Here is a 26,907-nt window from a genome sequence, read left to right as displayed (position 1 = left end):
ATCTCCTGGCGTAGTGCTGTGCACTGCCCCCCCTGGCCCTCCTTCAGAGAAACTCGGCTTGACACCCACACTCCTTGGTCCTGGAGGTCAGGTGGGAAAGGGCGGGAGGCCTTCCTGAAGTTCTGAGCAACGGAACATGAGGACCAATGAGCTCCTGCCTCCTTTTCTTCCAGGGCAGGTTATGAGCTTGAGCTCAGTCTAGAACATTCCAATTTAACGGACGGAGAAGCAGGAGGGAGGGAGGGGGGTCTGGGTGATGGCAGCAAGCAGAGGCATGAAGATTACACAAGGTGCCTTGTACCCATCCCTTCAAGGTAGGACCTCCTCAGTGCACCAAATTACCGAACTCACGCAGCCTTTTTCTGAGCGGCCCTACCACACCTGCGGCACGTGCTGGGCCAAGGGTGGACGAGGGGCAAGCCCCTGGTGAGGTGGAAAGAGGCATCCTTGGTTTCTTGGCTGCAGGCTTTGAGCATAATTTAGGTTCCGCTGGGCTGGGCTGCTGTCAGTCAGCCCCACGCTGCTTCCTTCCCAACAGACATGACGCTAGGCACCCGTACTTGGCTCATCTCACGTTTACCACTTCAAATGCAAAGAGGCAAGGTCCACAAAGGCCCAGGATCTTGCCCAAAGTCGCAGGGCCAATGAATATGGGGCTGCAGGCTAGCCCAGGTCTGCCCAAGGCCCAAACCCCCATGCTCCCCCCATCCATCTGGCCCGCTTACTTGCTCACTGCTGCCTCTGTGGCTTTAAGAGACGCACCCGGAACCCCTCAGGCACTGACCCAGTGACGCCTGAGCACCAGCAAATGGGCATCTGTGGGCTGGGTCTTCCCTTTCATTTCTCCAACCATGGAGAACTGGCTCTGTCCGTCCTCCCCATGCTTATGACCGAGACAGAGGTTCCTCTCCAGCCAGCCAGAGGTATTCTCCAACTCAGACTGCTGCTGGGGAGCATCTTAGGCACCTGCTCAAGGGCTAGGAGGGCTCCCTGTCTCCCTTGGGTGGCCCACAGGCTGGCTATGACCCTGAGGCTGTGGTGGATGAGGGTGCCGAAGGTCTGTGGGGTCTTGTTAGCCAGGGAGTGGGCCAATGAGATGGTGGAGCCCAGAGGTTGCTGGTCTCAGTGGCAAAGACCTGCCCCCACCCTGCTGGAGTGGGGACAAGGACACTGGTCTTTTTGCTGGGAAGTCTGATCAGAAGATGGCAGGCTGCTCAATCTGGTTGCAGCCTATCATGGGGACTCCAGGGTATATGGCAGGGGGCAAGCCTACCCACCCCCAAACGCCTGCAGAGAGCCAGCCGCTGGGCTAATCTGACCTGTCACCCTCAGTCCTGGGCAGCTGAGAGTCTTCATGTTGTCCAGAGCTGCAGACTTCTTGTGGGCTCGGAAATTTCCAGCCCATATACCTGGACTTCTATTCCTAATGTGGGCACAGGCTCCCCTTTCCAGATGACCTTGAAGCTTCCTGAGCAATCTGTTTAGTGGAATTAATTCCTAAAGCTGGAACCGCTCAGGGAGACATCGGATGCTTGCCAGGGGCCGCCAGCTCGGGCTTTTGGCAAAGGAATGAAAACTCGGCCTCTGCCCAGGGCCCCAGCAAGCCAAGAGCAGCTCAGACATCAGTCACATAATGGGATCAACCAGGACCAGCTCTGGCTGGGGTCTGGGCTATTGCTTGGTGCCAGCGTTGCAGCTGGGCTGGCCAGAGGTGGGCTGGGACCTGGCTGTCAGGACGGACACACCACCCAAGCCCCCGTGTGTGGGGAGAGGCCTTCCTTGGCTTTGTTGTGCCCCTACGCACTAGAACCCTGGCCCCCTTTCTGATTCTACAGGCCCTGCTTCCTCTCTTCTCTGACCATCAAAGGCCTAACTCCTGAGGTTGGGTTTTAACTATCCTCACCACTGGCTGGATCCAGCTTTCTCTTAGTACCGACCTCGGAGAGCCCATGCACTTCTGCAGGATGCATCCCCCAGCCCCCTTCCACCTCCTCAACCTCTGTCATTCCTAGTCTGGCCCCTCCCGCTGGAGCTCTAGCCCATGTGCTCAAAGCCCTGCTGATAGCCATTCCCTCAAGAGCCCAGGCCACACTGCCCCCCACCCTCAGGCAGTCCTACCCAGAGGCATGGGTCCCGCTCCCAGCCCTCAGGCTGGCAGGAAACCGAGATTTCCAGGGCTGACCTATTTCACGAGCAGAATAACTCACCTTCTCCCCCATATCAAAATCCCAAACTCCACTGGGTGATTGCCCAGATCCCTGCCATGCGCTGGGGATACAGAGCAAGGTTCTCAGAGCTTGGGGCCCAGTGAAAATCCTAATGAGACGGAGCAGCTGTCACGTGCTGGGTGCTGGGTGTGTCTAAGACCCCAAGACACACATGCAGGCAGCAAGTGGCAGGGCTGAGATGTGAACTCGACAGCTCGTGCCTGCTCTTGACACCAGACCCTTTCCTTCTCCCGGGAGAGGCTGTGCCAACGGGCTTTCACCACCTGCCTCAACCCCGGCGTTCCTCAGCCGCCGCGGGTTAGGAGGAGCCGGGCTGGCCTTCCCGAAGATGGGAATCACTGAGAGCTAACTTATTTGTCCCTTTCTTTGGGCACAAGCGAAGACAGCCTCCCAGGCCCGTGATTACTGTAATCAGGTGTTCTGTACAAATAAGATCTTGGTGCTGCACCAAATTGGAAGTAAATGAGGGAATTAAACCTGTTATTTTTTCAAACGAGGCAAAATGGACTTGGCTGATTTGAAGACAAGTAGCCTCTTCCTCGCTCACGTCTTGTGTGTGTTGATAACTGATGCCCGAGGACTGAAGACCTCGCCACGTGTCGTGGACACCTCAGCAGGAGAGGAGCCCTGTTCGGCCTTCCTGCTCCAGCCCTGGCTCTGGAGAGCACCCGAAGCCCTGGAGCAGATGACGCAGAGTGAGGCTGCAGGACAACAGCCCCTTTGGGAGATTTCAGACACCCCCATGGTGCTCTGTGCACACCCTGGGTGTGCCCTTGGCCGGGCTCAGGGGCATGTCGTGGACCACTGCTTGTCCCTGCAGAGGCACGGGCACAGAAACAATGTCCTTGCAAAGAAGCATGCCCCTAGCACCGATCCCCGCTAAATAGCAGCTCTGCAGCTCAGCTCTAGCCGGGGGTCAAGCAGTGGTTTCTCTGTGACTGTGGCTTTCTCCAAGGCGGGATGCTCTGGAAATCAAATGTGTGGCTCCCTCATGCTTGCCCTGCCTCACTGGGCTTGGGCTGTGGGCTCTGCCTGTGGGCACTGCTCTTGGCTTCTGGAGCAGGGGTCAGCAGGTGCCCTTGCCACGTCAGAGCTGGCCGGGGTTTTGCAGAGGCTGCTGGACCTACCAAGGCCAGGGACGGGGAGGTCGTGCAGTGTCGGAGGTGGCACCGGAGTATTTAAGAGTCTTGTGTCCTGTCCTGGGTCAGAAGTTCCACCACCGAACCACTGCGGGGTGTGGGGGGAGGTGGGGCAGCATCATCAGGAGGTTCTACCAAAAATACAGATAAACTCGAGAGAACGAATGTATGGATCACCAGGCTCCACTGAGTTTTAGTGGGCAAAGTAGCATAACCAATACACTGCGTGTGCTACCGACAGCGAGGCGCTTCCCTAACTATTCCGTGGGAGCTCTGTCTCCATCCCACCCGCCTGCTAGGCCTTGCCCCCAACGCCTGGAGGGCAGGGACCCGGCAGGCCCGCAGTCACCTCTGTGCTGTGAGGCGTGGCGCCGAGCAGGAGGGCTGTACTCAATGAGCAACGGGTAAATGAGGAGACCCTGAGTATCTATGAATAAGAACCATGTTTAAAGCCCCCGCTGACCCAGTCCAGGCCTGTCTGGCCCAGAGCCGGTGCTTGTGCCCAGCACCCGTAAGCCCGGGGCCTGAGGCCAGGGGCTGTCCCTGGGAGGAGCAGACGGGAGCTCATGCCCACATCTGTGGCTCCCTGGGCCGTTCAAGCCAAACCAGCACCTCCAAGGCTTTGGATTAAGATGCATCAGCCTCCCCCTGGCGGGACTTCTGTTGTCAGGACCCTGGGATCGTGAAGGCAGCTAGAGGAAAGCCTGCTACCCCAGCCAGACACCCTCTGGGACAACGACGGAGCTGCCGAGCTGGCTGCAGCCTGAGCTGTGGCCGCGCTGGTCAGAGGTGGCTGGTGGTGGGATTGGGACAGGGGCGAGGGGTAATGAGGAGCTCTGCAGACTCCGGCTATGGTCACTGGGCCGCCCAGTGCAGGGACTGGCCTGGCGCTCCCTCAGAGAGTGGGGAGTGTAGGTTAAGAGCTACGTCGGTGACTTGGGCCACTTCTGGGTCCCAGATGCTTTGTCTGTACAACGGGGACAAATACCGACTCACAGGAGTACATGAGGCCCAAGTGAGACCAAGTTTGTGAAGTGCTCAGTACACCTCTGGCGAACGGTCACCATCATCGGTGTGATTAGGGGAGGGGAGGCCCCTCAGATGCCTATAGTTATGCGGCTCTTCGCTGCCAACCTGTCCCCCACCCGGCCCTGCCCCTCTGGATAGTGCTCGGGAAGCTCGAGTACCATCTGATCTGATTCATCCGTGCACGTCCAGCCCCCAGGGTGGGACTGGCACAGAGAAGGTTCTCGGGGAATATTTGGTGAATGGATGGAAGGACAGACAAGTGGATGGTGAAGGACCCTGTGTGATGGCGAGGAAAACAGAGGTGGCCATGGCTTCTTGCCAGTGCTTTCAGCTAACATGCGCCAAAGTCTAGGCCTCAGGTCCCCCTTGTCCACGCTCCCGTCAGAGCCCACTCACTCACTCTGCCTTCCAGGGACATCGGTGATGCAGCTGTTCGGGGGGTGGCGGCCGCCCGATGGGAGCAGGTGCTCTGTTCCCAGTGCATTGCCACGGCCTCCCCGCCGGTATCTGGCCACATACAGACCGGACGCCTCTGAAGAACCCAGCAGCCACCGACAGATTCACAGACAAGGAAACAGAGGGCCAGAGAGGAGACGGGCCTTGCCCGCGGCCGTGACCCTGATGGATGCAGAGTGGGGCTAGGTCCCAAGGGTGCAGGTGGGGGCAGAGGGGCCTGGGGTGCTGCCTGGCATGCACCCCACACCTGAACTCTGCCCTCAACCCCGCCTGCTCTGTGCTGGCCTGCCGGGGGCCAGTGCCTGGAACAGTGAGCACCTCCTGGAAGCCCATGGGGGCCCCAAGTGGGAACGGGGTCCTGGGTGAGCTCCTGCCCCTTCCCAGCAGCTGTGCACTGGCAGGGCTGGAGGCTGCATCAGCTGCAGCAGAGGCACCACGGAGGAAACCAGCACGCAGGGCCCCCCGGTTCTCATCTGTTCCTTCCTGAGGATGCAATCCATCAGGCAGAGGCAGGGTGCTGTGGCCGGGCTCACAAAACTACGTTCCTGTTAGGTGAGAACACAAATGGGCCGCCGGGCAGGCCCACCCTGAGAGGGCCACAGCAGGCAGCAGCTTTGCAGAGACCTTCTGGGGCAGTGGCGGGGAGGACGCTGACAGGCTGCTCTGCCTCCCTTCCTGGGGAGCGGCCCCTGCTTCCTTGGCCAGGATCAAAGGCGCTGGCAGTTTTGAGCACCCGCATTTGTGGGCGCTGCTGAGGGGGTAGCCTGAGTCCCGCCCTGCTTCCCAAGATGCCTTGAAAAGGAACTGAAGACGCACTTGGAGGGGCGGGGGCGGGCTCAGCTTTTCCACCTGGATTCCAGCGGCTCCGGGTGAGGTCTGCTCCACGCCCGGCTCTGTTTTATGTTTCATTTCTGTGTCCTGAGAGCTTAGCAATGCGCGCTGGCTTGCCAGGGGGCCGAGGGCGTGTGCTGGCCAACTGTGCGGGCCTTGCCAGGGCCTGCCCAACGGGCCAGGGGCTCCGAGGGGCCAGGGACCCCAGGTTCCCTGGCCCAGCCGAGGGCATAACCGCCCTACAGCCCTTCCCCGCGTGGGGCCCAGACCTCCAGCGTCGGGCGGGGTTCACACGCTGTAACTCAGCCCCCTTTGCTAGGCCAGCAAGAGCGAGTTGGGGGTGCCCTGGAGGAGGGCCTGCGGAGGGTCAGCCGCTCTGCTGCCACACAGGCTGGTATGGGCTGGCCTTTCTCGTTTTGGCCATTTTACTGAGTTCTGGCCCAGTTTCTGCAAAGGCGAAGGCCGGCCCTTCTTGGCAAGCTCGGGCCGGTCTTACCACAGACGGCAGGCTCGTGAGCACCTCCAGGTCCCAGTCACCCCACCGGGCCTTCACGCAGGGACAGAACATTCCCAGCCCAGGGCCACTGCCATCCTGCACCTGGGACGGGGGCTGCAGAGCAGAGAGGGAGAGGGACAAGGGGAGGAGGGAGATGAGGGCTGAGCGGCCCTGGGGAGGGGCCCTTGGGGACAGGCTGTGCGGAGGAGCTGAGCCGAAGCCAGGCCTCCAGGTGAGCAGGCCTCACACCACCGACGACAAGACGGGGCCAGAGATGGATGCTCTGCGGCCACAGCGGGGCAGACCTGGGGAAGGCCTGGGCAGGACCCTGCCCCCCCCCCGGGGGGGGGCAGGGCTCTGCCCTCAGGGTGAACTGGATGCCGAGTGTTCCAGGAGGGGGAGGCAAAGACCCCAGCCCCTGCCCGCCCTTCCCAGAGGCTGCGGGCACCTTTGCTCCTCAGGGGAGCTGCGGCCATGGGAGGCTGTGCTCTCATGGGGGGCCTCTTTTCCAGGTCAAATGTTTTATTTGAAGAAACATGCCTTCTGGAGCCCAGGCCTTTCTAACATTGACCTCAACTCATAAGGAAACAAAACCCAATTTTTCCCAAACCAGCAGCCAACCATCCATGGAAGCAGAAGGCCTTGGGATAGTGGGGGGGGGGGGGGGGGGGGAGGGGTCCAGGCCTCTGCTTCATAACGCAGGAGCCCCTGTTGCAGGCCCTACCAGGCAGCCTCCCACTGTGCTCACACCCTCCAGGGACGGGGAGCTCACCACTGCCCGGGGCTGCCCACACCACACACCGAGCCGTCTGAACCGTGTGGAGGCCTCATTAGGCGTTGTGTCTAATTCCCACTCTCTGATGGTCGTTGAGTCCCCTGGAGTCACGTGGCAAAAGTCCCCTCTCCTTTCCACCTGATAGTCCTCAGGATTGGAAGAAAGCTTCCAGAAGTGCACTCTCTCTGTCTCTCTCTCTCATGCAGTCCAGGGTGTTACAGGAACAGGAACCTCAGGCCTCCCTACCCCCACATCACTGAGCAGAGCACCCAAAGGGGACCACACTGTGGGTTCAGAAGAAGGAGCCCTTAAGCTCCAAGACAATGTGAGTGTGGCTTTTCATTTTCATGACTTGTCTGCCCGGCAGGATCTTTCAGTTTCTACCTTCCAGAATGGTTTGGAATATTCTGGAGGACCTGAAGCTGCAACTAGTAGAGTGACAGGCTGGTTTTCAGGCAGGAAACAGGCCAGCAGTGAGGATGGGGCCAGTCTGGCCAGAAGCCACAGGGCCTGCCTGGCCTCGTGTGGATTTCACGCAGGAATCCCAGTTTGGCCCCATATTTCCTCTGGCCTAATTTCTTTGAAACTGGGTACTTCAGCGTCAGTGCCAAAATATCTGCATGCTGTGGTGGCTTTTAGAGAACAGTCGCTGGGGATCATCGGGGCACTTGGGAGGGCCCACCGGCCATCAGCCAGCCCGCCAGCAGCTTCCAAGCACCGAGGACTCACAGCCTGGTCCTGGTGTAGAGTGATGCCCAGAGCACGGTCAGGATGGCAGAGCAGAGCCAAGGCATCCCCAAGGGCCAGTCTCCTGGGTCATGGGTGGGTAACAGGAGCCCCGAATGGGCAAGCCCTCCACCTAGATCGCAAATGTCACTGCGTACCTGTGCATGTCCTGGAACCATGTGCTGAGGGCCGGGAGCTCAGGGGCACAGACTGCCCCTCCCTGGGCTGGCGGGGTTGCTATGCTGTGGGTCCCACCCCAGATGGAGAGCCCCTTGAGCCAGGCTGGGCCCGCTATGCATGCGAAGGCCTGGCGTCCAGAACAGTAAGGCCTGCTGGAAGGAGAAGGGAGGACATTCCAGAAGACGGAACACAACCCTCCCACCTTTTCTTTTTAACAAATGAGAAAATGGAAGCTCAGCGTCCAGGAGGTGACTGGCTCACAACCACACAGCTACTTCTACCTCTAAAGCTTCGTGCGGACAGGTGTGGGGGCAGCTGCAGCTGGGAGGGGCCTTACCGATGGCAGAGAGATGTGGAAGGGGTCCTGGGTGGGCAAGCACCTGGCTCAGGCACCCAGCCACGCGGAGGCCACACTGGGTCTAAGAACCCGGTTCTCAAGGACCAGCTCATGTTCCTCCAGGTCAGGGGATCAGGGTCTCTGGGGGTGATGGGGGCACTTAGGGGGCCACCACAACCAGTGGGGCCAGGCCATGGGCTCTCCAGCCCCAGGGAGCACCACGGGGCCCAAGAGGGGCTGATGGGGAATAATGCCCACCCTCCCCAGCACTGCGTGCCTGTAGCCCAGGCCCTTCCCATTCGGCCGTGGTGCTCATCTCACAACCACCCCCACCTGTACTGTTTGCTGGCAGCTGAGATCATTTAGACACTGGTCACACTCCACATCAGAGACGGAGGGTACCCTGCATCCCCAACAGTTCCGATGCCCTAACTAGGGCCAGGCCATCTGGCACTCTGACTCCCCATCTTTGCCTGCCCTTCCTGATAAGGAGTGGGGAGGAGACTTAGGGGAAAAAAAAGTCTGAGTCCTTCTCTGACTTCAGCGGTTGTAAAGGCTAAAAAGGCATCAGCTTCCACCCTCCCTTTGAGCTGCCCCCAAGGTCCGAGCATAGCACCCCCCAGCCCTGAATGGCTTTGATCTGTGTGCTAACGCCCGGGGGTGGAACCTGCCCTGGAGGCCAGGCCAAGGGCACCCACTGGGAAATACTGGCCTCTGGGGCGAGCTCGCTCCCCGCCCCCCCCCCCCCCCCCCAGCTCAGGGCCAGGCACTCACAAACTCCACGAACTCGCATGTACAAACACCAGCACCAGTGCCTCTATAGCTGTGCAAGGTACACTGACCTACTGGAGAAATGTCAGACGGGGCAAGTCCCATGCACTATCCGGGGACACAGGTGAGAAGGCCTGTCTCGGTGCAACTCAGGCTGAAGGTGGGGCGGGGGGCGGGCAGGGTGAGGAACGCCTGGGGTCCTCCCCCCAGAAAGACACAGGGATGCCGGGCATCCTCCTTACTCTGATGCCTGTAGCAATTCTTGGTAAAATTCTAGACGATTCTCCACCATCCCTTCCCCCAATTTGCTGTTTGAATTGCACGCCCCCCCGCCCCCCTTGGTGCAGCACATGTTAGCTCAGAGGCCCCGCGTGGATGTGCATATCGGCTACCACTTCTAGGGGAGAGCACAGCCACAGCATGGCCCTGGTGCCATGGGACCTGCCCCGTCCCAGCCAATATTTTCTGTGGGTGCTGACGCGCCTCCCTCGCTCGCACTTTTCCATTGGTAATGGGCAAGAGACTCCTGTTGACTTATTTCGGCAGCTCCCTGGTTGACTTATTTATGTATTTTTATCTACCTTCCCCAACAACAAGTCAGGCAGAGACAACGGTGTAGGCAGCCTGGAAGTCAGCGCTTCCCCGCGGCCCCATGGCCCGACTCATCTGCGCAGTGGAAAGTTCGGTGCTAATCACTCCCCGGAGGCAGAGGCCCAGCCTCCCACCCTCTGGGGAGGCTGCCCAGCCAGTGAGGTAGGTGTGGGCCTCTGGGACGCTCTGAGTCAACTTCAGGCCCAGCTTTCCCCTGGGGGCTGGGGACCCCGGCTTCCAGGGGAGAGACTGGCGGCGGTGCAGGCACATGCTTCGCTCCCCAGGAGATGATGGACACAGAGGGAGGGACACGGCCCAGAGCTGTGGTGGGGGACGTGCCTGCCAGACCCCAGCTGGAGGTTCTCTGTCCTCCCGAGAATATCCATAGACGTGAGCTGAGCCGAGGGCTTGCTGGGACCCCCTGGGCCTGGGGGTGAGAGAGGCCTGGAAGTGCCCGCCCCATTCCTGAGGTCCAGGGCTGGGCTCCTTCCCTGTGACCCTCATCGGGCCTCTGATGGGGCAGGGGGAGGATGTCACACCTTCCCAGGGGCGTCCCTGCACTTGCTTCTCACCATTTACCACCAAACACAGCACAGGCCTGTCCCGGCTCTTCCCACCAAGAAGTCCTGGCCTTCCCTGGGGCAGGAGCACAGGGCTGGGGGGCAACCTGCCCGTGAAGGGCATGTCGCCCCAGCCTGCTCTGGGGCCCACCACCAGGCACCCACCTTCGGCAGAAGCTTCTCTCTCCCTCACTTTTCCAACCTAGAACACAAAGTAATGGAGCAAATGCTCAAGATGACAATTCTACGGTTTGGAAAAATCTTGCACCCAACAAGTAATTTTTGGGATCACCTGTTGTACCTGTGGTTTCAGGCCTTAAGTGTTGAGTAGAGAAACAAGCAAAAAACACTATAGGGCAGAGTCTCTTTCTGCAGACTGGACGGGGGAGACTGCTCCCAGCATGCCAGGAAGGGATGGGCAGGGACCTTCCTGGAGGAGGAGAGGCCTACGCAGACCTGCAAGGGCGGTCCTGGGGACCTGGGTTCGGGCTGTGCTGCATTGGTCTTGGCCGGGCTGAGAGCTGGGGGGCCCGAAGGCGGCTGGGCCATGCAGTGCAGCGTCTCTCCAACACCTGAGAGGCAGCCAGTGGCTGGAGGCCTGGGGCCCAGCATGGAGGAGCATCAGGGGATGGGCGCCCTGGCAGTACTGGGAGATGAAACCCCATAAGCCCACAGTGCAGAGGACTGTGTGCCAACTCAGGAGCCGGGGCAGGGCTGTGGAGACTCACCTCTGTATCCCCAGAGGCCTGTGTGGCCCCAGTGGACACTCACCGGCAACGGCAGTGGGGGTGTCCTCTCCCCGCTGTCGGCTGGTCACCCCCTCCCGTCCAGGCCTAGGTCCACCAGAAGGGCGTGGCAACCTTGCCCAGCTGCCAGGCCAACTCGCACCCCTGGGCTCAATGGTTGGTGTCCCCAGCGACCGGCTCAGGAGCAGAGGGTGCTGTCTGTCTGGGTGGAAGGGTGACAGGTGTGCTCCTCAGCCCAGATGGCCAGCAAGGCTTCCAGACCCCAGCCTGGAGGCCACCTGGGGATGCAGGCTCACCTGGGTTCCACAAGCCCCTGCCAGGAGGATCCAAAGCCAGGGTGCTCCCCAGGTCTGAGTGTTCCCTGCTGGGGGCTCCTGGCCCTGGGCTTCCTGTTACCCCTGACCCCCGGCACAGTCACACCGCTGTTTTCTGGACAATGCACTGAGACACGGACACGGGTGATTCACTACCCGTCGCCGGGGACTCGGTCATTTTGGCAGGCACCTCCCCATCCCTGCCAGGGTCTGGCACGGGCTATTTTTTCCATGTTTAAACAGAAACAAACAAAAGTGATAAGATACTTCTGATGGAGAGAGCTGGAAGTGACAGGGCTCGGAAAAAAAAATTTTTTTCCACAAATGACAAGAGAACTTAGAGCATAGACTCCAGGCAGGGAGCTCAGCGGCCTGTGCCCTGCCCCTCCCTGCACCCCTGCCCCCAGCATTCCTGCTGCACCAGGGCTGAGGAAAGCTACCATCTAGTGAGGAAAGAAAACAGGCAATTTGCTCAGAAGTGGGGAGTTCTACTCCTGGGTTTTTGCCAAGACTTGCTCCCCGGGGCTCCTAGACCTGGTCCTAGGACTTGGGAACAGTGACCGTGGCAGCCCGGCTGGGACCTTGTGGGGAACAGCTGCCATCAGGGAACTGCATGGCTGCTGCGGAAATGGGACAGAGACAGCCGGTGCTTTCTTTTCCGACACAACTGAGCTCTTAACCATGAGCTGCTTCAGTATGGAACAAATCAGCATCCAGGTTAGCGTCATTTCCTTAAAAGTCCCCCATTGGTCCTAAGGGGACAAGCGCATCGCTGCGCCCGCTCCCCCAGACAGAGGCCCTGGGCCTGAGCGAACTCGCACCAGCCACCTGCTGTCGGAGGAGCATCGGGCCTTCTCCCCAGCCCAGCGCCCAGGCACAGGGCTCCAAAACAGGTGCGAGAGGGGTGGAGACGACCTGAGGTCCATCCCCTGTGGCCTCCGGGGGGACCTCTTCGCTTCACACACGGCTCCCACAGCCACACTGTTTCTAGGCCAAGGAAGGCCTAGAAGGTGAGCAGCTGTCGGTAGCTCGTACGTGCTAGGCAGGTGCTCAGAGCTGCGCTCGACCTTGATGGCAACTTTGTGAGGGTGGAATGTTCACTTCTGTAGGATAACAAGGTCCAAAGTCATACGAATGGCCAATCAATCTGGTAAGGCTGGGGCTCAAATGTAAGTCTTTTGGCTCTGAGCCACCCCCGCCTTCCTGCCGCCTGTCCCGGGCAATCCTGAGTTTCACTCTTCCCCCCTGAGTCCCCCTCAGCCGTCCTGTCTCCATCTGGGGTGGCAAGTTGAGCTCCGCTGTGTCTGTGCCATGAGCACCCTCTATGCCGGGAATCCTGAGTCAGGGACACTGGTGTTCTTCTGCGCCCATGTGCACTGAGCCCCCTTTGCCTCCTTCCCCCCATCAAACTGGCCAGATCTGTGAGTCCAGTGCTGCTCTGCTAAACTGGCTCCCCGAAGGAAAAGAAAAAACCGTGATTTGTAGCGCTTGCCAGTTTCCGTGGTATAAATACTCCCACCGTGGCTGGCGTCCTGTGGGCAGAGCTGGGAAAAGGTGAGCAGTGCGGCCCGCATCACCTGACCGGAGGAGCTGCCAGAGGGCCTGGTGCGGCAGCACGGCGACCATGGAGCAGGCAGGAGGTGACACCCGTGCCCTGAAACCCGCCCGTCCTGTCGGCCAAAGCACACAGCTACCTTGATGGTTGGAGGGTGGGTGGGTGGGGGCAGCAGCAAAAACATGCTCTATTCTTCAGGGTTAAGGATGCAGGGAGATCTGTGATCGAGCAACTGGACTGGGGGAGGGCTGAAAGCGTCACGGAATCGCCCTCGGAACTCTGGGAAAATGGGGCTGGGGGCCCTGTTTTCTTCCATTTGGTCTCCCCCCCCCCACCAAAAAAAATCATTCAGCAACACGGAGCTCCGAGCCTAAGATTTCTCTAAAGCCAATTTTCTTGTCGACTGGGCTATGTCCCATGTCGCACTTGCTGGTGGGTGTGTGGGTGTCCGTGCCGTGTGGCGGGGGGGCTAAGGGGGGGCTGCTGTCGGCAAGAAGGATGGGACTGTAGGTCGGCTTTCTTTGATCATCCCAAAGGCAGAAGCAGGTGTGTCACCTCCGTGGAAGATGCCAGGCAGCAGGTAAAGAATTTAACAGCTTGTGGGAGTTCTAATTAGATTGCCAATTATAACTAGATTGACCTGCCTGGCTTTGAAAGGCCTGGAAAAATGCATGTTGTCCTTAGGAAGAAGCAGGTTTTTGCTTCTGGTTCGTTCTGGGAGAGCCCCGCGGGAATCGCTTGCTTCCACTTTGGTTCTAGCCCCATGCCTTGGGCTGGACTCCCGCTGCCCCGACGTGCAGGGTGAGAGAAACTCTGTGGGGACGTAAGTCCCTACCCGGGGAGGGGCCACTTTCCACAGGAGGCATATGCTTCCTCCTTTCCTGATGAAGACAGACTCAGCGTCATGTGCCATAGGCTCCCTTGCAGGGTGGTCCAGCGGTTTCTGCTTCATTTGGAAGGACATCAGCCAGTGTGGCAATGACGGATCTAATCAAGACTGACCTCTTGGCAAAGCCAGATCCCAGGCTCTGTGGTGTGTGTGTGTCCAAGATTCCTTGCCCAAAAGGCCTTGGTGGTTATCATTGATGGTCATCTGCCCTCCCTGGGGACACTGTCACCTGGGAAGAGAATCTGGTCTCAGGCAGACACGAGAGGGGATGTTTCACGTCTGTCCTAGGAGCCAAAGCACGTGCAGTCACTGTTAGACGCCGCTGAAGTCCGCCTGGCTCCCACAATGAACTGATCACATCTGATTCTCCCATCATCATCCCTTCTCACGGAGAAAGACTCGGAGGCCCAGAGAAGTCCAAGGCCCTCAGCTCCTCCGTGTGGAACCATGTCCGTCTCCCATACCCTTCCTCTGCACGGCAGTTTCACAGGCCTCCCATCAAGCACCGTGGGGCCCAGGGCCAGCTGCCCCAAGCCGGGAGCAGAGTGGAGGCCGTAGAGGGCCTGTGACGCTGGCAGGGTCAGGCCCTCGAGGCAGCTGGGTGGGTGGGAAAACTGCAAGTGACCACAAGGTACATTTCCTCATTAGCCAAACTTCTCTCCTGCTCTGCAAGTGTTAGTGCTCCCTCCTTGGGTTCTGCCCTTGGCCTTCTTTCTTTCTCCCTCTCTGATTCACAGTCCAGCTGGGAACGGGTCTCATGTCCTCTCATGGCTTCAGCTGTCCCCTCCAGGCCACCGCGGCTTCCCAACCATGGCCCCTGCCCTGGAAATGCTTCCAGACCCAGCCAGCCACATGGCAGGCTTACAACCTCTTTCCCCTAGCTGCCCCTCCTCCTGCGCCTCCTCTCCTGCCTCCTCGTAAACTGGAGGTGGTCTCATCCATCCAGGGACCTGCCCCAGGTGGCTTCGAATCACACGAGAACCTTCCAACTCCCTCACCACGCTTTACTGAATCTGCCTTCTCAAAGTGTCTTATCTTGGACTGTCTCTCGACAGTTACTAGCTGGGCCCCGGCCCTGGTGTCTCTTAGCTACCGCCTACCTTATCCTCCATGGCTTTTAGCACCATCTCTCCAAAACGCAAACCTGATCATGTTACTTAGTTTTAAACTGTTTATCAATCTCTCTCTTTTTTTTAAGATTTTATTTATTTGACAGGGAGAGAGAGAGAGAGAGAGCACATGCGCATGAGCAGGGGGGAGAGGGCTCCGCTGAGTAGGGAGCCTGACTCAGGGCTGCATCCCAGGACCTTGAGATCATGACCTGAGCCGAAGGCAGCCGCTTCATTGATGAGCCGCCCAGACATCCCTAAACTGTTTTAATCTTGAAGAATTTCAAGCATGTGGAAAATCAGAAAGGCTAATGTAATGAGCATCTCCATACCTAGCACCTAAATTTAACAACCGTTAACTTCTTTCACACTTGCTTTATCTATTTTTGGGGCAAGAGTTAGTATCTTAAAGAAAATTACAGGCACTGTGACACTTCGTCCCTAAATACTTCAGCCGAAATCTCTTAAAAATAAGGATGCTTCCTTACAGAACCACTCCTCAAAAAATTAATAGCACCTCCTCCCCATCACCTAGCACCTGGCCCCAACGGTCCCATACAGATCTCTAAGAGCTGCTTTGTTTATTATGGACTCAAGCTCCATCCGTCCCCAGCTTGGGAAGAGTCCGCACATCCACTCAGCTGCTGACACCTGGGCCCTGGGTCCACCTTGTTGGAGCCGTGTCTGTCCTCCCCCCTGCCCTCCCCATGTGACCAGATAGCCTGTGGCCTGTACCTCCATCTATGGAAGCCCCTGGGACTTTTCCGACACAGGCTCCTGTATGTTTACAGCTCCCCTTCTAGACTCGAGGCTCTAGTCCAGCATCTGGTACGGAACCGGGCTCTTACACACATTGTGTCGTGTAATTGTTGTGACAGTTACCGAGGGGCCGCCATGGTGAACACGCGGTGGAGGCAAAGCCACAACAGCACCCGACGCAGACAGACAAGGTGCCCATGTCTGGGTCCCTTCCTGCTCCCAAGCCTCCAGCTGAGGATGTTCTGAGAGACGCTTAAGAAGAGACAACTCCTGCAAAGATATTTTCAGAGACGGGGCGGCGGGGGGGTGTTTCCCATAGATACTGAGCAGGTGAGGCCGAGGAGGGATGAGAGTATCAGTTGGGAAGCCTGGGGGGTGGGCATGGAGGAGGGCAAGTAACCGTTGGGAGGGGGGTGTGCTATAGGCCCGGGAACGCTGGCAGAGGGGCTCTCCAGGGGCCGGGAGCTTTCAGGACGTGGGAGTCTGGATCTGGGAGCTGGGGGGGCCTCAACCCATGGTTCTGTCCTCTTCCCACAGCAGGCTGCTGGGGTCCTGGAGAGGCCCGTGAGGGGCAAGGCTGCCTCTGGACCCCAGGCGGTCTCTCCCCCAGTGCCCCAGAATGGAGCCTCTGTGCACCCACACCCCAGTCCTTGGTTGGCAGCGATCGCTGGCTTCCCGGAGCAGGGGGTCTCTGAGGACCCGGCCCAGAGCATGCTTCTGTGATCTGTGGGGGGGAGGGGGAAGAGCTGGGCCTGCCTTGGCTCCCAGCCACCACCTTCCTAGACCCCGAGGGTCTGAGACTTGGTGATATTTGGTATTTTGTCTTTGGGATGTTTGTCATTCCTTCCTCCTGAGTGACCCCTCCCCCCTGGCAACAGGAGGGGTGCCAAAGGCTACCCTGGAGACCCCGCTGTGCCCATGAGGGCTCATAAATCAGTGCTGACACTGCTGACCCAGATGGATGGGGCACGGGGGGAGAAAGGGGTGCCACACGGCACGGGGGCTCCTCTAGGCCAGGTCAGAGGCCAGCGGGGAGACCAAGTCTGGACTCTGGTTGGGGGCAAAAGAGAGAGGATGCAAGTTCTGGGGATGCGGTGTGACCAAGAGGGCCTGGAGCCCTACAGCCCCTCCTCCCCCAGAGCAATGAGCGGGGTTCTCTGGGGCCAGGGTCTGCCCATCTCCTCTCCACCCCCAGCCAGCACGAGAAGGCAGGTGCTATGGTCCGTGTCGCAGACAGAGAATGTGGTGGGCATGGAGCCTTGGGAAGTGAGGGCGTCGGGATTCCAGGTGGGTCTGCCACTCACGGCCCCGCAGCCATGGCATCAGCATCCCAACCTGTGAAAGGCAGGTGCTCAGACTGGGGAATTTCCTTGGTGTTCTAAATCCCACAATGCCTTCGTGCTCAGGTGAGCATCAGGTCCAAAGACATCCCGGCTGCTTTAGGGCCTCATCCCTGATACTGAATGAAGAAAAGCTGGAAGCAGTACCTGGGAGAAACTTCTGGGGTATCCTCCCAGGAGCACTCAGTGGGGAGTCTCTGGGACCAGCATCAAACGACATGGAAGCCATTGAGGCATGGGGCAGGCCAGGGGACACGAGCCCGTGCAAGTGGCTCCGAACCCCACCTTCTTGTGGTGGCAGCCATGCCCTCCTGTTGACCCCCGGGGCAGGAAGCCTTGGGGAGGCAGGTGCTGAAATCCAGCAAGGTCTGAAATAAGGCTGGGGAGTTGGGGGCAGCAATCTGGGAACACTCAGAACAACGCAGAGAAGGGCAAACTTGGATCCTGCCGTCTGGTCCAAGCCAGGGAGCCGTGACTGTGGCCAGGCGGGAACGCGATGGAAGTGAAATGCCAAACCATCCTGGAACAACGGGGCAGGATTTCTAAGAATAAATGGTTTGGGTAGAGTATGTCAGATTTTAAATAATTTTAGATCATAATCACTAATGAGACACTGAACTGCACTGTCTGTGATTAGTCATCTAAGACTCTAGCACAGAAAACAGAAATCAACACAGAATTAATTTTTCCCCTAAGCTGCAGCAAAGGAAGGCCCGGTGATGGCCTGTGTTCGGGGCCTGCGCCGGGCCCGCATTGCTTCTGGGTCTGCGATTTCAGCCCTCCATGGAAGCACAGGGGCCCTGAGGCCGTGTCTCCCCGGCAGCGGAAGCGCTGAGAAGACACCGCAACCGGAGGAGGGGTCCGAAGAGCAAGCAGAGATGGTCCGCAGGGAGTATTTGTGCACCGACGATGCAGGTCGCGGTGGGAGAGCTTTCGGGGGGTTTGGCAAGAACGGGGGCCGTGAGGCAGGCAGGAGTCGTGCAGATGCAGAAGCCCCCCATTCCCAGGGGGACACTCCTTTCACTCCAAGGATGATACACACACCCAACCAACAGAAAGCGCTTTAAGCTAAAAATTACTATTTTCAAGTGAACGTGAGGACGAAGCTTGAGTCATAAAAAAACCTTTCAGTTACCTGGTTCTTCCCCCAAATCATCTCCAGTCCCTCCCCTTATGTGGATGGCTTGTGCCTCTGACCTGGCCACTGCGGTCACCCTACCTACCCCAAAACAGGTGCGGACACTGTGCAAACCCAGCTGCGACAACATGGTTCTCTCTTCCCTCCGGGAAGAGTCGACCCGCAAAACCAGAGTGAAAGCGAGGGATGTGTCTTGACGCCGTGGAAACCAGGGAAGCTACCTGAATCTGGGTTTGGGGTAGGGGTGAGGGTATAAGCAGAGGCTTCCTTGGCCTGGCACCAACATCAGAAGTCACGCCCTGAACAACACAGCAGGCCTGCAGTTCACAGAGGGAGCCACATGAGATGGGCGAAGGACACATCCTGAGTCACCATCAAGGGATGAGGGAGCATCCTTGGGGAGAGGTGATTGGGGGCGGGGGGGGGTGCTGCTGGCAACTTCACAAGGGAATTTGTCTGAACTGAGGGCGTGAGGTTTGGCTGTCTGTTTTTCTCAAATAAAAAATGATATTTAATGACATTTGTATGGTGCACAGGGGCCAGAGGACAAGGCTGCTCTAGGCCGGGGAGAAAAGCTCCCCACCCCCCTTGGCACTCCCAAGGGCAGAGGCCGTCTCCTTGGACACTGGCGGGGACCTGGGCCTCTGGAGAGTCCAGGGCCTGGGAAGGGGCTCTCTATGTTGGAGGTGGGGCTACCACCTGGATCTGTACCACCCCAATCCCATGGCACTGCTATGTCAGCATGCCTGCCTCGGTGTCCCAGGCTGCCTGGGGATGGCCGTTTCAGCCCCCAGGCACCTGTCTCTGGGTCAGGCCGTAGAACCTGGCATTTGGCTTTGAGGGTGAGCGCCTCTGGGGAGGAGGGGCGGTGAGAGGGCACCAGGGGTCCCCCCAGGAAAAGTATCATTCTTTATAAGTTACCATTTCAAATCTTAGCCTGAAACTAGGCCTCTCATGGGTGTGGTTGTGGTAGGTCAGCTTCCAAGGGGGTGATCCTCTCTGACAGAGCTGAGGGAGACAGACAGTAGACCACCAAGGGACACACATGCACCTGGGAAGGCCACGGCAGACCCCAGCAGGGCGGCCTGGATACTGTTCCCCAGCAGTCTCTGGCCTGAGGATGGTGAGCCCTGCAGTCCCAAAGAAGAACATATTTGGGGACAACAGGGCAGAGTGCGTGAACCTGAAAGGGGAAGTCGCTAATCCCCACTCCAGGGTCCCAGGGCTGCCCCTCGGGCCTTCGACCATATTGGGCCTCCGAAGCAGGGGCTGCAGGTCAGCCTGGGGAGCCCCACCTTACAGCACAACACACTCCCTTTGAGATCTGGCCTATAATACACTCCCATCCTGTCGCATTAATGAGCTGCCTTGGCTTCCATGGTCTCACACAAAACTACGTACCGTGTCCTCCAGCCCCTGTCCACGTTGGAAGGGACAGTGCTAAGGCCAAGCCAACAACATCCACAGGCCTCTGCACAGTTAAGCTGATTATTTAAACACAGTCCTGCTCCAATGATATTTGCCCAAAATCTATTCAAGGGAAATAGCACCCAGTGCCCTGGGGGTGGGGGGGTGGGGTTCGCTTGCAAAAGGGTAACAGTGGCATCTGTCAAGGTCAAGCTGGCCTTTGAACCAGTTTTTCCCCCTCTCCCTGACCCACAGATCTACCTGCTGCCCCTGGTCTGTGCCCTTCCCCCAAAGCACAGATCCGTGAAGCGAGCACGCTATGTTGGTTCAACAGGTGCTTCAACGGAGGGGAGTCAAGGGGCTGGGGACCCCTCTGCTGGGGTGGGTGGGCAGGTGTCAGGAAAGGCTTCTCAGGGGCATGGTACTTGAGCTGGGCTCCATGGGAGGTCCTGCTCTGTTCAGGACCAGGGTCTGACCCCCACCCTCCGTGCCCCAGCCCAGCAGCCCTACTTGGCCCCCTCCCACACCCCAGCCCAGCCAGGAGACATGCTTCCCGTCTCTGCCTGCAAGGCACACGCCCCTTTCCTATATCTTTCAACCCTAATAAGCTGGGCTACAGGCTCCAGAGAAACAGAAAGGAAGACATCAAGGCAAAAGCATGTGCTTTTGGCCAAGCACGTGCCCTCACCTATGCTTATTTCAGCTCCTCCGGCTGCTGAAATTTGGTTCAGAAGGAAAGCCACACCCGTGGGCAGATCTTTTGGAAAAGAGATGCCTGTCTTGCTGTCAGGGCTTCCATCATAGACGCGACCCAAATTACAGAGGACAGCAACGTTCACAGCTAATGTTTATGGCATGCTATGTGGCCTGAATTAACTTTTTTTTTCCCCCCAAGATTTTATGTACTTATTTGAGTGAGAGAGAGCACAGAGGGAGAGGGAGAGGGGAATGCAGACTCTCCGCGGAGCAAGGAGCCCAATGTGGGGCTCGATCCCAGGACCTCGGGATCATGACCCAAGCCGAGGGTGGACGCTTCACCGATGGAGCCCTCTGGGTGCCCCTGTATTAGCTCATCTAACCACACGGTAACACCATCAGGGACACTCTGGTTAGCCCTAACGGCTGATGGCATGGACGGACGGGTAGCTGAAGGGACTTCTCCCAAGCCATGCTGCTGGTCGGGACAAGGCTGGGATGCGAACCCGGAACCCCGGCAAGTGGGACCCAGAGCCAGGCTCCCCTACCCTCACCCCTGCCACCTCTGTGCTGTGCTGTCACTTGAGCTGTAGACGCCTGGGTGACTCCTCAAATGTCCACACTTAGCATCGCCCAGCCCTGGTTCTGCTCCTAACTTACGACGCGGCCTGGGGCGGGTCCCGGAGAGCAGGTTCCCCAGCGGAGAACAGTCACGGGTGAGGATACTAGAGACGGAGTCTTGTCCACTGAAGGGTCCTATCAAGCAGCACATGGATGTGGAGGGAGGGAGGACAGCTAGACGGTGCATCAAGTCCTTCTTCAAAGAAAAACATTGCTCTTCTCAACGTTAAAATCCTTTTTCCTAAAGCCCAGGAAGCACGTCAGATGCAATGAACGGATACAAGCGCCTTCTCGCTGGACTAGGCAAGGTTAGGCTCCTGCCCACCATTCCGCCGGGAGGAGGGAGACGGAGACTCCGCAGAACACCCCCTGCGCGGTGTGCCTGCACCCTGGGCCGCCCTCTGCCCCAGGCCGGGTCACCAGCCTGACGGACAGATCAGACAGACAGATGCACAGACACAGGCTGCCCGCCTCGGGGTCACCCCACAAGCTCCTCGCTGGCTCGCCATGTCCCTCCTCCAACAGATGCCCAGATTCAGAAGTATGCTTCCAGCGTATGAAACATGAGACACAAGCAACATCCCCCCAAATCTTGTCAGACAGATGGACACGTGAAAAGACGCGTGCGAGAAAATGAGCCGAGTTCAGTCACTTGGCAGGGCAAGCTGCCCGCGGCCAGCCAGAGCCCCCCCGCCTCGAACCCTCTCCTCGTCCCACGGCTTGGCCTGTGCGGGGATCAGGCCTTCCTCCAGGAAGCACACGCAGCTGGAAGGGACTCCGGGTCCCCGAGAACTTCTCCGAGCACTGTCACCAGCCAAGTTGGGGCAAATCAAACCTCAGGGCTGTGAAAACAGCTTAAAATGTCGTGAGGGCCCATAAGCCCCGACCTGCCGCGCTGGGCGCCGAGGTCCTCCCTCCAGACCCGCTGTCCGCAGGCTGCGCCCCTGCTGCGTCTCCCTAACATGCCCTCTGCCAGCGGCCCGGCCCTTCTGCCAGCCGCGTACTAACGTGCTCACTCCCTCAGGACGGAAGTACGACGCCACTTCTGACGTTTTAACATTACTCCAGACTCCTGATGTTTCAGAAGACCTAGGACCGTGGAGCAAAGCCTCAAAGATGGCCTGTGATGAGACCACCCGCAGCCACCCCGACTGACCTCGGGGGTTGTCATGCCCTAGGATCCTCCCACAGAAGGCAAGGCCTCAGCCACTCCTCGGGTGGACAGCCTGACCCAACCTGGCACCCCCAGCCGCCTCCCTTCTCAGCCACCTTCCCCTTTCCATGGGGAGCTCCACCAAAGGCCTCTCCCCACGACTTCCTCCGGCTGGCACAGGTGGAGGACTGTACCGCCCTCCCCACTCTTCTATCCACCCTCCTCTGGGTGCCTCACGGCCTTCTGTCCCTTTCTAGGTCTTGTCCTGGGAACGTCGACATTCAAGAGGATGGCCCCTTAGTGCTTCTAGCCTGTATTTTCTCCTCTCTGAGGAACAGCTCTGCATGATCACTGTCTCTGTTGTACACGACGGGCTCTGGGTGAAGGCTGGTCCCTTGGGATGACATGCCAGCCCTCCCCCTACCCCCCTGTGCACGTGCAGGCTCTAGCTCACCCCCGGCCTTGTGCTCCCCTGGGCTGGGTGTCCCTGCAGCTCACGGCCCTCCTGGGATCTCTTCTCCTTGTCCCACATGCTGTCCACTGTGTGGAGCCCTGGATGACCTCCGCCACCTGCCTGTTTCGCACCTTTTCTCACCCTGTCGAGTGCTCTGGAGGAAGGCGTGTTTCCCACTAATCCAGTCTAACATACACTCATTTCTCAGCCATACTTTCCCCTCCCGGGGAGCCTTAGCAGCTCCTCTCCACACGGCCTGCTTGGCTCCCTGCCACATGCGTTCCTCTCCTCAAAGTTTTTGCTCCTTTTTTGCCCTCCAATCTCGAGCACTGCCCCCAAGCGTCCAGGCTGATGTTACCACATGTTAAGCAGATGTCCCTGTTTGCAAAGCCTGTCCCAGTCCTGGTAGTTCTGTCCTCGGCCTGGGTGGTCCTGCCCAGGGAGGCTGTGCTCCTGCCCTGAGCCTCCAACAGCCCTGCTGCCCCCACTCCTGACTCCAGATCACAGGACAACTGGTGCGGAGACGGTTGCTCCGTGTTGCATTAATTCATTCTGGGTGCTGGGAACAGAATGGGGTATGCAAATGTATGTAAATGTATTCACTTATGCAAAAATGATTTGAAAATATGCCTTTAGAGTCTCTGGAAGAAGGCTGATGACTGAATGCCTTCCCTGGTCAACCACGTTACTTTGTAATTCGTTATCCTTTCTGTCCACGGCTCCCCCCCTACCTGCCCACTCTCAGCCCTCTGCCTCCCTGTCTGGTGCCAACTCATTATTAATATAAACACATGATGTCTCCTCTCCCCTCTCTCTATATGTGAATTTAAAGACATTGATGAAGGCTCGAACTACGAGAAAAGTGTTAATTTTCACGGCGGTGGAACGTCCATTTCTTTCGTCAAGTCTGACCTTCTATTAACTTTACCAGGTAGCGCCTGCCTCCCAGGCCTCACTGCCTCCTTTGCCGTGTTACGGTGTGTGTGCTCCTGCTTACGTACCGGCTCCCGCTGCAACAACCCTAGAAGTGAGTGAATCATCGCTCTTCTCCGAACCAATGAGCAGAGCTCCTGACCATACTCAGTTCTCTGCGTGGCTGTCTGCCACCTGGGCTCCACCTGCAGCGGTCGCCGCTTCCTTCCTCCACAACAGCTCCCTCCAACTGTCCCTCCAGCTCCCCTCCTTCCTCCCTGAGCCTAGCCTTGCCACCGGCACAGACACACTTTCCATTGTCTGGTTTTTTCTGTGATGGGCCTACAACTGGGTCCTTCCCCGGAACTCCCTTGGTGGGTTCTCTGGCGGTTTCTCTGTCTCCAACGCCTTCTCACTTGGCTCTTCCGAGCCTCGCCCTGACCTGGCCCAGCCCCTGGCTTGCACACTCCTTGCCCTGAGTGCCAGGCAGGGTGTCAGGCTCTTGGACGTTTCCAGCCCCGTCCGCCACAGAAGTCTCGAGCCCCTGGCTCTTCCCTGGAACTCAGCCTGGTAAAAAAAAGGGTCTCTCTGCTGACCCCTCCCCTTAACTTAGGGGCCTGCAAACCCATCTGGTTTCCATAGGGGCAGAGGTGGGACCTTCTGTATCCTGATAACAGGTTTCCGTTCCACGCTTTGTGTCTGGTGCTAAAATGACCCCTGTGCATACATCTGAGGACACTGGGCAGCAAGAGGGTGACGTGCCTTTGGTCCCCAAGCCAGGAAGTGACAGAGCTGGGATTCTGATCTCACACCCCTTCCAGCCTGGGGCCTCATCCTTGGCTTTGAGGGTACACTGCAAAGGCCACCTTCTTCCCTTCTTAGACCCCAAGCTGTAGAAACACAGCTTTCCTGCACGGCCTGGGGATGGAGGCAGGAAAGATGTGTTGGGGGTGGGGGCGGGGGCGTCTGGGGAGCACAGGCCAGGGTGCATCTCTTACACAGTCACCAAGAAAGAGCCATCCAAGCTGTCCTTTGGGAGTCACACTGATTATAGTCACCGCTGAGCGGTACGAGAATCCAAGGATCTACACTCCTTAACATTTGTAGGCCTGCTGGTCTCAACCTGTCTCCAGTCTGGGCGGTTTCTGAATATACTGGGACGCACTGAGAGAAGTCTTCAGCGTTTGATTACTCTTTTCTGGGGGCAAGGATGCCCCGGAGACAGAAGAGGCTTAACCGTTGCCTGAGGGTCAACTCACCTGGGCCCAGCTCACAGGCTCCCCTGACTGGGCCCTCAGCGGCTCCTTTGGAAAGGAAAGCGCCTGACATTTGTTGGGGAGCTCGGGTGTCTCGAAAACCTCCAAAGGTGAAACAGAAAACTTTCCCAGTGCGATTTTCCTATTTGATCTTTTGTCTCATGTGTTCCCCTCAGGGATGAACAAGAAATACTTGTCTGAATAATTCATAGGCCCCGAGGTAGAAACATGCTGCTCCCTTTTTTTTTTTTTTGCTCCTTTTCAATAAAAAAGCTGGGTACACAGTGTTGGTGATAGCTCTTCTACGACGCTCTAGCGAAAGCGCAGAGATCTGAAAAGCTCTTTACAAATCACTCTTACAATAGAGAGAGACAGAAATTAAAAGCCATGTAATATTTTTAATCAAACAGACTAAAGTTTGGATAATATGTAAAATTATTTATAAAGCTGTACTGAGCTACAAAATGCTCATAAAGGGAAGGTGGAAAAAAAAATCAAGGAGCTGTAATTATGGTAAGGTCTGATTTATTTTTAAAACTGAAAACCAGTAGTTAGTTATTTTTGAAACTGCTGAGCCCCTTGCACGTTTTGCACTATGACTATGAGAGATGGAAGAGATCAAGGGCTTTGGGGTCCTTCTGAGAACGCTTTACTTGTTAGGTACAAAACTGTACACTCCTAGCGCTGGATGACATTCACCGTCCACCTTGGTTGCTTTGTTTTCATTTTACGGAAAGAAAAACGAGTGCAGACGTCTTAGGGTTTTTCTCCCCAAAGATAAAGAGCGAGCGACTGACCCCACAGGGTTGGTTCTCAGACCGCCTGTCCAGTGTTCGCTCTTCGTACGGCACACTAACCCTGATTACGGACCACCGGGCTCCCAAGGGCCACCTCGGTTTCACTCTAAGGTTCCTTCTTCCTGCGGGTGATTGAATCCAACACAGCCTTCCACTGAGAAAGAAGCACAAATCCCGGCCCCCGGCCCTGGCACGCAGTCCCAGAGAAGCCGTATGGCTTTCCATCGGCCACTCAGACTTTGGTGACTTCTGAGTTACAGTTCAGGCTCTCACGGGAAGACAAAAGACCACCGGCTTTGTGGGGGCAGCTGTGCTCAATACACGTGCCTGACGCAGAGTGGTGACAGGAACTCTGCAGACTTAGACTGCCCCCCACTAACCGAAACCCAGGCAGAGGGACAGCCGGCTCTGGGCAGGGAGAGAGCAGATCAGGGGGGCAGCCCCAGGCTTCTGGCCTGGGCACCTGGGAGGGGTGCGTGTGCACTTCTGCGGGGGCCACCACACTCGTACGCAGTGTGGAAACTAGGTGACCTACCTGGATCCTCCCTCCTCGGATGGGCTGCCCCTGCTGGCCAGTGGCCTCGGAGACAAGCTAGAGTCTCCTTGGGGTGTGGACAGCCCTCGAGCAGCACAGAGACTAAAGTGACAGAGGCAGTGCCCGGGGACCCGGTGAACCCCGCCCCACCCCTGCACCCCGGCTATGTGAGCCACATGGCCATGGCACTGCTGGCTCTGTGCAGCATGACAGCCTGGCAGGCTAAGTGCAGGGCCTTCCAACCGCAAGAGGGTTCAAGGGTCATGAGCCGCCTGCTGCTTCCAAGGGGTGCCCCCAGTCCAGGAGGAGGGTCCTGGTCCGGCTCAGAGACTCACCAGTCGCTGCATGCTCTTCACGTGGGTGGGGCTGATGGATAAGGCTTCTTCGTACCACCGCCGGGCTTCATCGAGGTTTCCCCGGAGCTCAGCAACCTGGCCACGCATGTACAGGACGTTGTGGGACATCGGGAAGAGGTTGGCAGCTTCCTGAGTACAGGCCGTGGCTTCTGCGGGCTTCCCAATGCCAATGTAGACCTCGGCTGTGGGGAGAGAGCAGAAGGCAGATGCTGTTCCGGTTCGCTGTCCTTTGGAGGCTCTGCAAATGACCGTGATTCTGGTTGGGGGCATTTGAAGCCCCCCTGAGCCCCACGGGACTCTGGAATATGCAGGACCCCAAGCCAGCCAGTCCCCCAGCCCGACTGGAGACAGCTGCAAGCTGACACTACTTCCCGCCCCCTGTCCTGAGGGGACTTGTCACTCCTGCTGTTGGGTCCTGGAGAGGACATGTGTCACCATCAGCCAGAGGGGACTTAGGGCTGTCTGCCTCTGCCCCCCTGTGAGGACATGCACACTCAGGGCCCACCTAGAGTTTCTGGGCATCTGGGCCGCCTGCCCTCAACTCTGACACCTTTGGGGATAAGCCGAACGAAGGGCAAGTAAAGCGATACACACAGCACCCCAGGGCAACGGCTCTGCCCTCCAGCCTGTTCTGATGCTGGGCAGCGTTCACAGGGAGAGGCCGTGATGGGATGACAACCAGTGAAGGTCACCACACCCCGTGACTAGTAACGTCCAGCATGAATACCAAGCTGTCACTTTCAAAAAAGCA

The 26,907-nt window shown here is 58.1% G+C and overlaps 1 protein-coding gene across 4 annotated transcripts in view; it reads right to left on the bottom strand.

Annotated features, from left to right (window-relative positions):
- TTC7B (tetratricopeptide repeat domain 7B) overlaps positions 1-26,907 on the bottom strand; it is a 252,364-nt gene that overhangs the window by 4,229 nt on the left and 221,228 nt on the right. For all 4 annotated transcript variants that reach the window (XM_041758870.1, XM_041758871.1, XM_041758872.1 and 1 more), the window contains one exon: positions 26,136-26,338. In XM_041758870.1, the coding sequence (XP_041614804.1) occupies positions 26,136-26,338 (203 nt within the window). The remainder of the gene's footprint in view (positions 1-26,135; positions 26,339-26,907) is intronic.

The sequence above is a fragment of the Vulpes lagopus genome, chromosome 6 (genome assembly GCF_018345385.1).
Source record: "Vulpes lagopus strain Blue_001 chromosome 6, ASM1834538v1, whole genome shotgun sequence".
Lineage (NCBI taxonomy): Eukaryota > Metazoa > Chordata > Mammalia > Carnivora > Canidae > Vulpes > Vulpes lagopus.
The sequence above is the reverse complement of the archived record's forward strand: the minus strand, read 5'-3'. Positions and strand labels throughout refer to the sequence as shown.